Source organism: Saccostrea cucullata, unplaced genomic scaffold, assembly GCF_032062105.1.
Source record: "Saccostrea cucullata isolate Sc308-1 unplaced genomic scaffold, CSIRO_AGI_Scuc_v1 ctg1077, whole genome shotgun sequence".
NCBI classification, from domain to species: Eukaryota; Metazoa; Mollusca; class Bivalvia; order Ostreida; family Ostreidae; genus Saccostrea; species Saccostrea cuccullata.
This window is the reverse complement of record NW_026924714.1, coordinates 20,191-34,152: the sequence shown is the minus strand read 5'-3', so window position 1 is coordinate 34,152 and position 13,962 is coordinate 20,191. Positions and strand designations below refer to the sequence as shown.

The 13,962-nt window shown below is 34.9% G+C and overlaps 1 protein-coding gene across 1 annotated transcript; it reads right to left on the bottom strand.

Moving 5' to 3' along the window:
* Positions 1-2,394: 2,394 nt before the first annotated feature.
* LOC134267105 (growth hormone secretagogue receptor type 1-like) lies at positions 2,395-3,764 on the bottom strand. The gene has a single exon (XM_062749329.1). It carries the CDS (start codon positions 3,595-3,597, stop codon positions 2,395-2,397), a length of 1,203 nt encoding a protein of 400 aa, XP_062605313.1. The 5' UTR covers positions 3,598-3,764.
* Between the last annotated feature and the right edge of the window lie 10,198 nt (positions 3,765-13,962).

Genomic DNA, 13,962 nt, shown 5'->3' with positions numbered 1-13,962 from the left:
GAATGCAAATTTGCATTGCACATATCTTTGAGCTTTAGATATTGAGAATGGAGTACATTTAAATCTCGATTTACTTACTCAGAGCAAATGAGGTCCCATATATGCAGCATTTGAAAATGATTTGTAGGGTTCTTCCATATGGAGCAACTTTGCTAGACAGTTTTATTTTTGTCTTCTAGACTCCTTTGGATTGAACTATGTTTAAATAAAAATGTTTAAATCTTCTAGGGTGTGAAATGCACCCCAGTATGATAAAAAAAAAGAAGCTTTATTGAGGAAAGAAATGAAATATGCACATAACCTTCTGACTAAGATTGAAAACGTAGTTGTTGAAAGTCTAAAAATTACTTCTTCGAAAAAAATTTATCAATTTTTGAAGGGCTATTCATCTAGCATTCAGTTACTGATTGGTCACATGAATATTAATTATTTCTTGAAAGACATGGAATATCTGTCCAAATTAGCTTAAACATTATGAATTGTGCAGCATGAAATCTGAAATTCCACTTAGACCTTTACCCGTTAATGTCTGTACAAGTGTATTTAAATTAAAATTGTTTCTTCTATTCGAATGAAAAAGTGATGTTTCAGTTTGTTTGAATTTTTGTCCCCCGTTTTCGCGAAAGCGAGGGGACATTAAATCTCATTCGTCTGTCCGTCAGTCTGTCAGTCTGTCCGTCTGTCAGTCCGTCACAAAAACTTTAACCTTGCCCATAACTTTTGATTTAGCTGAGCTCATATTTCACAAGTGTATTCCTTGTGACAAGACCTTTCTTTGGGTACCACCAAATTTGACCTTTTGACCTTGACCTTGGAGTTTGACTCACTTTTACACAAAAAATCCTTACTTTTACTTTGGCCATATCTTTTGAATGGTAGAAACTAGGACTTTCATATTTCATATACATATTCTTTGTGGCAAGACCTTTCATTGGTTACCAACAACTTTGACCTTTTGACCTTGACCATGGAGATTTCCGTACATATAAAAAACTTTAACCTTGACCATAACTTTTGAACGGTAAGGGCTAGGGCTTTTATACTTCACATATTTAATCCTTGTAAGAGGACCTTTCATTAGATACCATGAACTTTGACCCTTTGACCTTGACCTTTGAGTAAGTTTTTTTTTCAAGAACTTTGACCTTGGTCACAACTTTTGAACTGCCAATGCTAGGACTTTCATTTCTCACATATATATTCTTTTTTGGCAAGACCTTTCTTTGGGTACCACCGATTTTGACATATTGACCTTGACCTTGGAGTTTGATCCCTTTTACACAAAAATTCCAAACTTTTAGTCTGGCCATAAAATTTGATTGGTAGATACTAGGACTTTCATATTTCACATATGTTTTCTTTGTGAAAAGACCTTTGATTGGATACCAACAACCTTGACCTTTTGACCTTGGAAATATTTTGTACTTATAAAAAAAACTTTAACCTTGGCCATAACTTTTGAATGGTAAGGGCTAGGGCTTTCATACTTTACATACGTAATCCTTATGAGAAGACCTTTCATTGAATACTCAAAAACTTTGACCCTTTGACCTTGACCTTGGAGTTCAGTGATGACTTCTAAATAAATGACAAAAGATAGGATGTTCATATTACGCACAATATGTCATAAAAAATGACATCTCACCCACAAAGACACCGAAAGCGGGGGACCACAATTCCTTGAATTTGCTTGATTTAAATATACATGTATAAATCTCTTTCGGTTCTGCGATGTTACTGTTATAAAGAAATTGAACAGCAAACCTGTGAACAATAAATGAAACATTGAACTTTACCTGGTACATTGTATGTGTTTGGAAAAAAAACTTGTTAAAATATTACTTAATAATTATGTGTCTTCAAGTTATTTTTAATAAAGTTGGTGATAGCACGTAACTTATGTCATCGATCGGAACAGTACAGGGATGAAAAAAGCGTAAATGAAAATGTTTTCCATGAACACCTTTACATTGTCTGGAGGAACGATGGCGTTAAAAATAATATCTAAGTTGTTAAGAAGTATATTTTAGTGTATTGCTGCAAAAATTAGGAAAACGCCTTTCATTTTAGAAAAAATAGGATTTATATGTAGCATCCTCTGACCAGTGATTTCAAGTATGCTTAAGTCTTTACCTTTTGCATTTGAGAAAAATCCTTACACCCAGGATTCTATTTTTTCATGGGAATGGAGGAAGATACTGAAGTGTAATTTTGAAGAACAGCAGGGTCATTGTTAATAAGGTAAGAGTTGTGACCCCTGGGTCTCTTTCTCAAATCTTTAGAATAAAGAAAAAAATTTCACAGGCACTTTCTATATGTATAATGTGGTATAATTGATTATATATATAAATATATATAAAGAAAGAAGATATGAAGTTTTACAAGTTTTATTATTTATATCAATCTCTTTGTAACTTTTGCATTAGATAATCGTCTGATTCCAGTTGCTTCCATACGTATCAGAGGATTAACAAACTCCTTTCTACGTTTACACGTGATTCTAATAACTTTGAACATTGCTCGGCGGAATTTCTCACCAAGTGCACAGTAAAACAGAAAGTTAATGGAATGATTTATATACATAAGCATTTCAGCTACAGCTTTAACTAAGTGTAGCTTGCCTAGTCCTTCAAAGGTTCGGTTGACGGAATTGTTCCAGAAACTGCTAATGATAATTGCTACATTCATTGGCAATGTAGTAAGAAGAAAGGCACACGATAAAGCCAACAACATGACGGTTGTCTTCCTATTTTCTTTGGAAAATTTCGAAACGGAAGGGGAATCCACTGATCGGCGATTAAAAGACATCATACGTATACGTCTTTTCTTGGCTTGACAAATCGAATGTACAATAACACTGTTTAGCACCACTAGAATAGAGAATGGTAGAAAAGAGTAGACCACAGCGTCAATCCAGGGCCAAATGTCATGCATTATAGCAGAAGAGGAGGGTATTATTGCACATTTCGGAACGCCGTTTTTGAGTTGAATTTCAGCAAGCACTAGAAAGTGTACATTAATGATACAAATGACTGTAAATATAACTCCACATATAATTTTTGCCTTGCGGACTCTGCATTGGGATAGGATACGAAATGGATACTTGACGACAACAAATCTTTCAACTGTCACTGCAATGATTATCCAAACAGACGCATAGCTAAACAGGTGACCAAAGAAGATGGACAACTTGCAAGTTAAGTCCGAGAAATCCTGTATATCTTTCCCTGTTAATTGTTCTCCCCAAATTCTTGTCAGTCCGGTCAGCAAGACAGCCGTGTCCACGATAGACAAAATGCTCAGATAAAAGTAAGTGGCAACCTTTTTTCGCTGTTGTTGCAAGACAATAAAGGACAAAATGTTTCCAAAGACTCCAAAGAACAGAATGAAAGGCGAGACGTACAGCAGGATGAGTTTACTAATGCGGAAAGTGGTGAACACATGTGAAGTGGTGAACAGCTGTGTATATTGCCCAGTGATATTCTGGTGTCCACATGGTCTGCTGATGTCAATTAAAAAATTGGCGTTAGTTTCATTAACGTCTTCTTCAGTGTACATCCCGTATAGTAATTGCTCATAAAGCTGACTGCAGTTCATTTTTCCTCTTTGAGTTGTCTTTAGAGTTGTTTATAAATGGATAGCCAGAAGATTCTTTAAACTATGTTCTATCAAGGCTTCCTTATATAAACGAGAGGCATGCATTTCATTGGCGGTTCAATAGTGTTAATGGGCTTTTAAAGCAGAAAGTTCATGAAAAGAAATTACTGTCTACATATTGATAAGTTTACGTGTAATGAAAGTATGTACGTGTTGAAAGGCATTAATCGCAATACAAAATTGAAGATCTTAGTGTCAAGTTAATAAATGCACAGACAGCTATTATTCTAATTTCGTCAAATACCGGTATACTTATTCTCGAAAATTAAAGTATCTAATATTCCCGTATAGAGAACATTTATACAGAGGACTAGAATAATAAGTTGATGGGAATGTTTTTTTCCTGATACGAAAAGAGAAATCTTTGTAAAAAGACTAGACAATAATCTGGTTTTCAATGCTGTAGTTTATAAACTCTTGTTATGTTGGATACCCACCTTTGACATAAACACAATATAATTTAAAACAGAATTGATTTCTCCATTGACGCTCATTTTAAGTATGTAACATTAATTTATGAGATACGCGACCATGATTTTCATGATCATGGTCACAACGGTATTTTGGTATCATACAGTAGAACCAATTTTTAAAATCTTTCCACCGTCGAATTTCTATCTGCAGACGCATGTGATAAGAAGTTCTTAGAATCGAAGATCCAAGTTTCCCTGCGTATTCCTCTTAGGCACCTGATCTCACCTGTGGACTCTTAGAGGTCCGTGTTATATGCCCTATGTACAGGTATTGAGTTATAAATTAGCAAACTTCAAGTAAATATCCATGAATAGAAACAAAGAATCACACATCCTGGAGTAAGAAACTAAAGCGAAAAATGACGAGACACAATTTGAAAAATCTTGAAAATTCTAGTTAAATACTCGTACATCACGCGTCAATTTAGGTCTATGCTCACCCTTATCTCTAAAGAATAGTTGAACTACCTTGTGGTTAAGCTGTATCGGCTTATTTCTGTGGAAAAAAATCTCGACAAAGCTCCATAGTTACAGGGAAATTTAGCAAAATGCAGACATGCCAAGAATAATTTTTTACATCATTAGTAGAGTTAATGTTTCTTCTTTGTTTACTTGATTGAACCCGTGTCAAACTTACAAATGCTAACCATAGAATATGGAGATAACGAACAGATTTCAAACCCCAAGTCCATTTCTACAATACAAAACAGCATCAGAGCAAACAAAAACATTCAAAGCCATCCCTTGTCTACCGGTCACAATTGACGTGGGCTCCTTGTCCTGATCGAAAAGAAGAGAAAAATACATAGAAAATTCAGAATGTAAATTATGGCTTAACAATTTGTTAAAAAAAAAAGTTCAGGCAACATTTTGACGTAATGATGAATTGTATTTCTTGATAAGGTCATTTTATCGACCATAGAACCTGCCAAATAATCACAGTACTTCAAACGAGTCTGTTGACAGCTGGTTGATATCTTTGTTTCTTTAATTTTGTGAATAGCTTGCTTTTTTTTTAAAGGGTCATATAGACAACATGTTCCTCCGCGACTGGGAGACGTAAACGCCACATACATTTTGTGAATAGTTTGCTTTTTTTTAAAAGGGTCATATAGACAACATGTTCCTCCGCGACTGGGAGACGTAAACGCCACATACAAATAAATATGTGGAGGTAATGAACAGTATTCGAGCTCAAAAGCTGAAAAAAGGAGCGGAACAAAGTCGGACCTCCAAAACATCAGAGATGGGATCGGGTGCCACGTAGGAAAGAGCATCCCCCTGCCAACCGGTCACACAAGCCATGTGCTCCTTGTCATGTTTGAGGAAGGAAAATCGGTGGACAATTCAGTGTGTTTATAATGGCCTAACTATCATTATGAAAAAGGTAAGTCAATATTTGACTTAACGATAAATTGTGTTTGTCGACAAGGTCATTGAATCGACCCTAGAACTTATGAAATTGTGACTTTAAAGGGACTGGGGGTTGTGGCCATTTTCAGACTTTTTTGACCTCCTTTAAAAGAAGAGTTCCATAGAAAGATATACAAAAATGATCAAATTTTATAACTAAAATGCGTGAAATTATTCTTTGCCAAATGATAGTTGACAGCTTAAGATATCATATCTAAAAATTAAGTTAAATATGGTGGTTAATTTGTTGACCCTCTAGCCTCCTTAACCGAGACTGCTAATATTCTTGCTTCATTACACATGTAACTTGTTTGTCAATAATTTACCTCGTTTTAGAAATTGTTCAGACGTAGAACATGCCGTTCCGTATCGAATCGACTGAGAAATACAAACTCCGTTTGCAGGCGACAAAAGTATATTTTTGCATTAATAAGAGAAGTTTACGATTGTAAAGTTAAAGTCATCACGTTTATCGTAAACTTTTGTTGTAAGAAAATCATTAACGTCTTTTTCTTGTAAAATATCCAAGTATCAAACAGATATGTTAGACTCTGTGGTATCTTCTATTTCAAGTTCACCGGGATATATCGTGTCGACATATGAATGCAAGAAAAAAAATATTGTTAATTGATAATACGTTGTCGATATATCTAAATGTCGAGTTGAAGGCCACAGCAAGTCTGTTCTTCTTTTCACGTATAAGATTTTTTAACAATTCTGCTTCATATGAATACAAAAATTGGTCTCCTAATAATTTGGTCGAATTGGAACCCATGGGAATTCCAATAGATTGTGGGAAGACCTGGTCTCCATAAACCACATAGATATTGTAAATCAGAAACTCGAACATTTTTTAAATATTAACTTCAGAATACTTGTGTGTACAATCACATTTTTATTTAACAAAGTTTTTTTTGCAAATGACCAATGATAGGTTAGTAAATTTACGAGGTAAATTTTGTGTTTTGAAAAACCAGCTGTCAATGATGTCAGAAAGCGTGGACTTTAGTTTATCGTGAGGAATGGTTGTGTATAAATTTAAAAGTCGTAAGTTTTCATGTTGTTGATTTTGGTAAAATTTTGTGTTTCAAATCCTCAAAAAGTTCCTTGGAATGTTTTAGTATCCACATCTGATTTACACCACTTCTTGAATATATTTTTGCATAGTTTTCTTGAAGTTTTTCCTTCATTATTGTCAATATCTTAATGAAGAGTAAGGAAAGAGACTTGGTGGGGAAAAAAGGCTCATTGCTATCTGAAACATTAGTATGACATCTTTTTTTTCTTTTTAGTACTTTTTGATGAACGTGTTTTCGTGGTTACTAAAATGGAAATTTCTGTTTAATACTTTCAAAATGCTATTCCCCCTACACTTTTAGTCTGATTTCAATATAATGCGGCACACAAGTAGACTACACTAAGATACATAATTCTGTACCTCTTTTTTTCGATGAAAGGTGTTGTCATCGTTGCTAAAAATAGAAACTTCTGTGAAATACTTTTAAAATACTACTCCTTATACAGTTTTCTGATTATAATATAATTATAATATAATGTAGCATGCAAGTAGACTACACTGAGATACATATTTTTCTTATTTATTTTTTTTTTTGTATTTTAAAGTGGGCGTCCTCATTATCGTACGGAGATTGGAGAAATTGTGATGAGTCATCACTGATGATCCTTGCCTTAGAAAACAGATTAATACTTCGTAAATACATACTTTTATTTATTACAATTACGTAATGTTGAGGATTAGACGTTGATCATTCCTGCACTTAAAAGAAAAATATATGTTTTGAAATTTTATTTTGATGCATATTTCGCTTATCCTTAAGTGCAGTCATCCTTTTGTGATTTCATATATTAAAAAAAATTATTGGACTTTATAAGATTATACATCTGATTTACACCACTTCTCAAATATAATCTTATACAGTTCTCTCAAAGGAATAAATATTCTGGCGAGGAGTAAAGAAAGAGGCTTGGTAGAAGACCATTTACTGGAACCCGCTATGTATCTTTGTTTGTAAGTATTTTCAGGGAATTTTGGCATATAGTACAGATATGTAGTTCAAATTAATTGTGATTGTTCGGAATATTAAAAATATTTAAAACTGACATATTGTCTTGAAGAATTTCCTCTTTACAAAGGAGCTAGTGGCACAAGTTGGATTGCCAATTTCAGTTTCAAACCCTTGTTTCTCTACAATACAATACAAACCAAGACATTGTTGTTACCTGCTTTGTCAGCTGGGACCAGTACATAATGATCGTTTAAGCTATCTTGTATTTGATTAAGTTTTGCCTTGTGGAGATGTTAACATCCATCCATCTTTTTCAAAAAAGTGTCAAGTTTTCTTTTAAAATTTAGTCCACAATTTATATTTATGAAGTTATTTCGCCTGTTGAAAGATCGGGGTTCCTTACATTTTGGCACTTTTATAGATGATTAAAGATCCCCATTATTATCTTTATTAGTATGGAAAAATCGAGTTAGCATTTGACTAATGATAAATTGTGTTTGCTGACAAGGCCATTGTATCGACCATAGAATTTTCGAAATGATTGCTTTAAACGAGACTGCCGATATTCTTGTTTCATCAACTTGTTTGTCTATAATTTACCTTTTTTAGAAATTAGTCATACGTAGAGCATGCTGTTGCGAACGAATCAACTGAGAGATATAAACCCCGCAAGCAGATGATAAAGGTCATTCTAGCTTTCAATGGTTTAAATAGAATGATCAGGTAAAATTCTTGTAAAAAAACATCTGACTTTCGTTTTTGATTTGAAATCTTGATGCCCTAATGTTTCATGTGTTGGAAAATATATAAAACGAAGTGTCTAGATCCTATTTTACAGAATTATTGAGACCTATCAATATAAAAAATCTTATGCTGTTTTATAGTGCAGATTTGAAGATTTTTCTTCTTTCATATATTCAACAATGAAATAAAAAACAATGACAATATGCTAAGTTAGAACATTTGCGAATTTAAGTTATCAAGCTAATCAAACCTTGTTTCTGAATATACCTTTCAGTAAGCTAAGTCTAAGCCCAACGAGGTATTTTCTCTCTCTCTCTCTCTCTCCCTCTCTCTCGTGCCGACATCGGATCGACCCTGTTTTCAGACAGTTGTTTCTTCAAGATGATGTTTGTTATTTTCGTCTGTCGTTGCACCTCATTTGAAATGGAGGAGTGCATTTTATTGTTGTTTGTCAAGATGAATGATGTAATTTATGAAGTTTATGTTGACTTAATTGATTTTAAATTATTTCATAATTATTGCAAAGTTTGAGGCCCGTTAGGCCAAAAACTAATATATTTTTTCTTAATATTGCTACAAGTCTTTTTTCTGCTCGTTTTTCAGAAGTCCAAGTATAATTATTTTTTTTCGCAAAGAAGGAGGACTAGTCTAGCATTTATCTAGAGGCAAACGCATATATGTGGATATAACTTTGTTATAAGAATATTTTGTATATATTGAAATCATAAAAGAACGCAATAGGAGAGTGTTTCAACAGTTTGCCCTTGAGGATTGATGAACTGCCGACAGCATACACATACATAATATATGATTCACACCTGCAGATGTAGCAAAGTCCACAACACTTTATTGAAATCAACATATTTTGAGTTTTCAAAAGATTTTCCTTTCTACAGTAACATGTGGAATATTTTATAAATATTTCACTTGTCGTTTTGGGTCTCAATTTTGTAAAAGAAAACAAATTCTATTTATTTTCAATTAAAAAAAATATAAACTAAAGAAATGTAAATTAAACTATTATTTATTCTTGGAAAGGGAATAATTTTTCACGCGAAAGAAAAACATACTATGAAAGAACTTGAGAATTTCACTTTGTGCAGTTTAATAAAAGTAATCTTTTAACTATTTCGCAATACGTTAATTTGTTTAATTCTATTGTAATTATTTGATACATTATGCTTAAGTCATCCTCCCACTTAAGAAATTTCCAGATCATTTGAGAGTGTTTAAAATGAAGAAGGTAAAACTGGTTCTCAGGTGAGAGCACAGAGAGCATATATTAGCAAAGACACTGTGTCGCAGTATTAGTACCGACCAGAAAATGCCCTATGTGCCGAGTAAAAGTCTTAATATACAGACCCCCACGGGCGTCTACTTATGAGTGAAAATTATCCGAAGAAACGTTAAGCAAATAAATCCCTTGTCCACCAATTTTTAGCAAAGATAGCAAGCCCTTTTTACTGTACACCAACCTACTTTATGGCTAATTAATAGCAATTTATTAAGGAGAGTCAGACTCCAAAAAAGAGCATGCAGCAAACACTGATGTGTTTTGCATTATGTTCAATGAACAGCGAAGGAGCAGACACGTTGATTTTATAAGGACGTCTAATATACTCAAAGTTTAAATCTCATTGTCAATTTTAATTCCGATTTTATTTAACATTCAATCGAAAGAAAAGCCCAGAGATTCAAACTTTTGGTTCATTTGGAATTATATACACCCGAGGGATGAAGGTTTGATTGATGCAACAATCTATAGACGGCAGATTATCAACCCTTGAGGACACATGCAACATAGTTTGAACTTTATTGTCTTTTCCCTATGGGTTGGAGTTCCAATACTAAGAGGAATGATGTAGAACATTTTAATGTCTATCTATGCTTTTATTCACATCTTCTTAAACACTTTTAGATAAACAAAATATTTATGCTAAAATTGAATACTTCTTTCTCCATATAGTCAATGCATAGGGTTCACGGTTGGCGTGATGGGTCAATCAGGAGACATTTACTCTTCCTAGGCACTGGCCTGGGGGGCCATAAAATTGAGATGAGCTCACTGTTGATCTCAGACTCACTTTTCCAAAAGGGATTGATAGCGGAAAAGTGAGACTTAGATCAAAATTGAGTTCATCTCAGTTTTATGGCCCCAGAGCCTGATCCCACCTCTAATGATACTAGGGGTCCTTGCACTTTGGCATATTCACTTATTTGTACTATTTGAAAGATTTTTATATATATCAACACTATCTCCACCCTTTTCATTATCTTTTAACTCTTTATTCCCTTCTACATTATTGGAGACAGATTGTTGTATACTTTTCATACTTTTCCGCAACCGCCGAAGACAAGATTTCATCATCAATTATATTAAAGCCCTTTTTTCACTCATATGAGAGTCTTTCACTCATATTTAGGCATCGCCATATACCAGTCCCTTACTCTCAATAAATTTCCTAATTAATGAGGCGATAAATGACCTCTTGTATTGTGATTTCAAATGTTGACACATGTATATTTTAACTATTTGTTACTGTGATACTGGATAAACATAATAACGTATCACTTTTATGACTAATAACTTTAGGACGCATCTGCGACAACAAAAATAGTCTAGATGAGTAACCAGGTAATTCAGAAAGGATTACTGCACCTGATGGACATACGAAATTTACGTCAAAATAAACTTTCAAAACAGACATTTTTTCTTTTAATTGCAGTAATGATCATCATCTAGTATACAACTTTTCGATGAATCTGGAAGATTTGATTAACATTTCAATTTATTTATGTTACTTGCCAATATTATATACTTTATTATGTTATTACTATGACAACTGTACTAATTGTATCAACTTTACTAACACCAGGAGAAGAACTTGTAAGTTGTAAGAACTTGTTTCTGATCCTTTTGTGTTAAACAATGAAATATGTTCATTTAACAACTTTTTCGTAATTGTAATAAAAAAAGTATGTTTTTACGAATTACGAAATTACGAATCTCAATTGACGCACGAGCAGGAGCGACAAAATATTCGTGCGACCGAATGATTTTGGTTAGGATCGTAAACTGTTGCCAAAATGATCGCATATGAAAAAAGTGTTCGTACGAAATTTGCACGATCTAAAGCGACTGATGTGCATTAAATCTTGCGATATATCTTGCGTCTATATGCGACTGTTGTAGAATGAAAGCGAGTGTTGTAAGATAATGCGATAGGATTGCACGACTGATCAGGTAATCAGACGATTGAATGTGCGACAAAACGATTGGACGTGCGGTGCTCGTGCACTAGCTCATGCATTCCATCGTACGAATGTTCGTGCGAGTCAGAGGCATGAGAGGGCCGGATATATATACCACCCGTTTCCGACGCTCTTCAGCTGATAACTATACACGGTATATATACCTGTTGCAAAACATGGCAATTGAAGGTGATAAATCAAGCAATGATAGTAACACGTGCAAGATTACATGAGACATGTTGAGCAACAGTCTCACGATCGCAAAACACACGCAAAGACAGCTGCGATTCATCTTACGATCTTAAAAAATCGTGCATCACTCTTACGAGTACATAAAACGTTGTAAGACGTTCGTACTAATTTTCGTGCGTTGAATTGCGATAATTTTGATCGCATTTGGTGGCGTCTGAATAGTGTGCATGTTGACTATTTTGAGGAGACTTGATGCGACCACTAAAACACATGCAATGAATGCGAGACATCGAGCAACGTATGCGATAGCTCGTGCGAAGCTAAAATTTTGGTTGTGTCTGAATATCACGAGCCTGAGGTATACATGAATATTTATGAGGTGAATCTAAAGAAAAAAAGGAATCCGATCTATCATTTTATTCCCGGAATTTTTTCATTCATATACACACATATTATTACAAAGCTAATTGTAGTCCTTGATCTGGGAAAATTTTGATCACAAAAAGGAAAAAGTAATTTGCACAATGTATTCTTTTGTATTGTTTTCATTTCAATAAATACAGCGCGATCACGGGCGCCTGTGAGCTCGATCATGAGCTCATATCCTATTGAAAAAAATGTATGGGTCATTGTATTGAACAAGATTTATTACTTAAATTAAACTATATTCGTTGATATTTTGATTATTATTTGTGTTACAATAACAACACGATTTAATTAAATAATCCGACTTATTCTTGTCCGAATTATTTTGAATGATTTCGCGCGCGTTCCTAATGTAAACAATCCCATGCCATCATGCCGCACATTGCTACATTTGATGAGTACCAAAAGTTAGAATCGTTTATTGAAAATTTAGAACGGGACACGACATCGCGGTTCATCACACAGAGGATAAGTAACAAAAGACACTTCAGTTTGCAACCCGGAGGTAAGATTTACTTGCGCTTGCTGTGAATATTACTTAAATGGAGGCTACATGACATAAGCCCATAGTTTTCCAGCCTCTATAAAGTTTGCAAAAAATTAATAAATTACATCTAAATAGGTCGAAAATACAATACGCCAGGTAAGTGACCAGAACCTTATGCTATTGATATGGTCTTCTGAGTACTACAGGACAGGTAAGAGATCAGTACCCTAGGCTATTGATACGGTCTACCGAGTACTACAGGACAGGTAAGTGACTGAACCCTAGGCTATTGATACGATCTACCGCGGATCACAGTACAGGTAAAAAATCAGTACCCTAGGCTATTGATACAGTCTACCAAGTACTACATTACCTGTAAGAGTCCAATACCTTGGGCTATTGATACGGTCTACTGAGTACTACAGGACAGGTAAGAGTCCAGTACCCTAGGCTATTGATATAGTCTACCGAGTACCACAGGACAGGTAAGAGATCAGTACCCTAAGCTATTGATACGGTCTATTGAGTACTACAAGACAGGTAAGAGTCCAATACCCTAGGCTATTGATACAGTCTACCGAGTACTACATGACAGGTAAGGGTCCAGTACCCTAAGCTATTGATACAGTCTACCGAGTACTACAGGACAGGTAAGTGACCGTACCCTAGGCTATTGATACGGTCTACCGAGTACTACAGGACAGGTAAGTGACTGAACCCTAGGTATTGATAGGGTCTACTGAGTACTACAGGACAGGTAAGAGTCCAGTACCCTAGGCTATTGATACGGTCTACTGAGTACTACAAGACAGGTAAGTGACTGAACCCTAGGCTATTGATATAGTCTACAGAGTACCACAGGACAGGTAAGAGATCAGTACCCTAGGCTATTGATACGGTCTATTGAGTACTACAAGACAGGTAAGAGTCCAATACCCTAGACTATTGATACAGTCTACCGAGTACTACAGGACAGGTAAGTGACCGTACCCTAGGCTATTGATACAGTCTACCGAGTACTACAGGACAGGTAAGTGACTGAACCCTAGGCTATTGATACGGTCTACTGAGTACTACAGGACAGATAAGAGTCCAGTACCCTAGGCTATTGATACGGTCTACTGAGTACTACAGGACAGGTAGAGTCCAGTACCCTAGGCTATTGATACAATCTACTTAGTATTACAGGACATGTAAGTGACCGAACCGTAGGCTATTGATATGGTCTACCGAGAACTACAGGACAGGTAAGTGACCAGAACCCTAGGCTATCGATACCGTAGACCGAGTA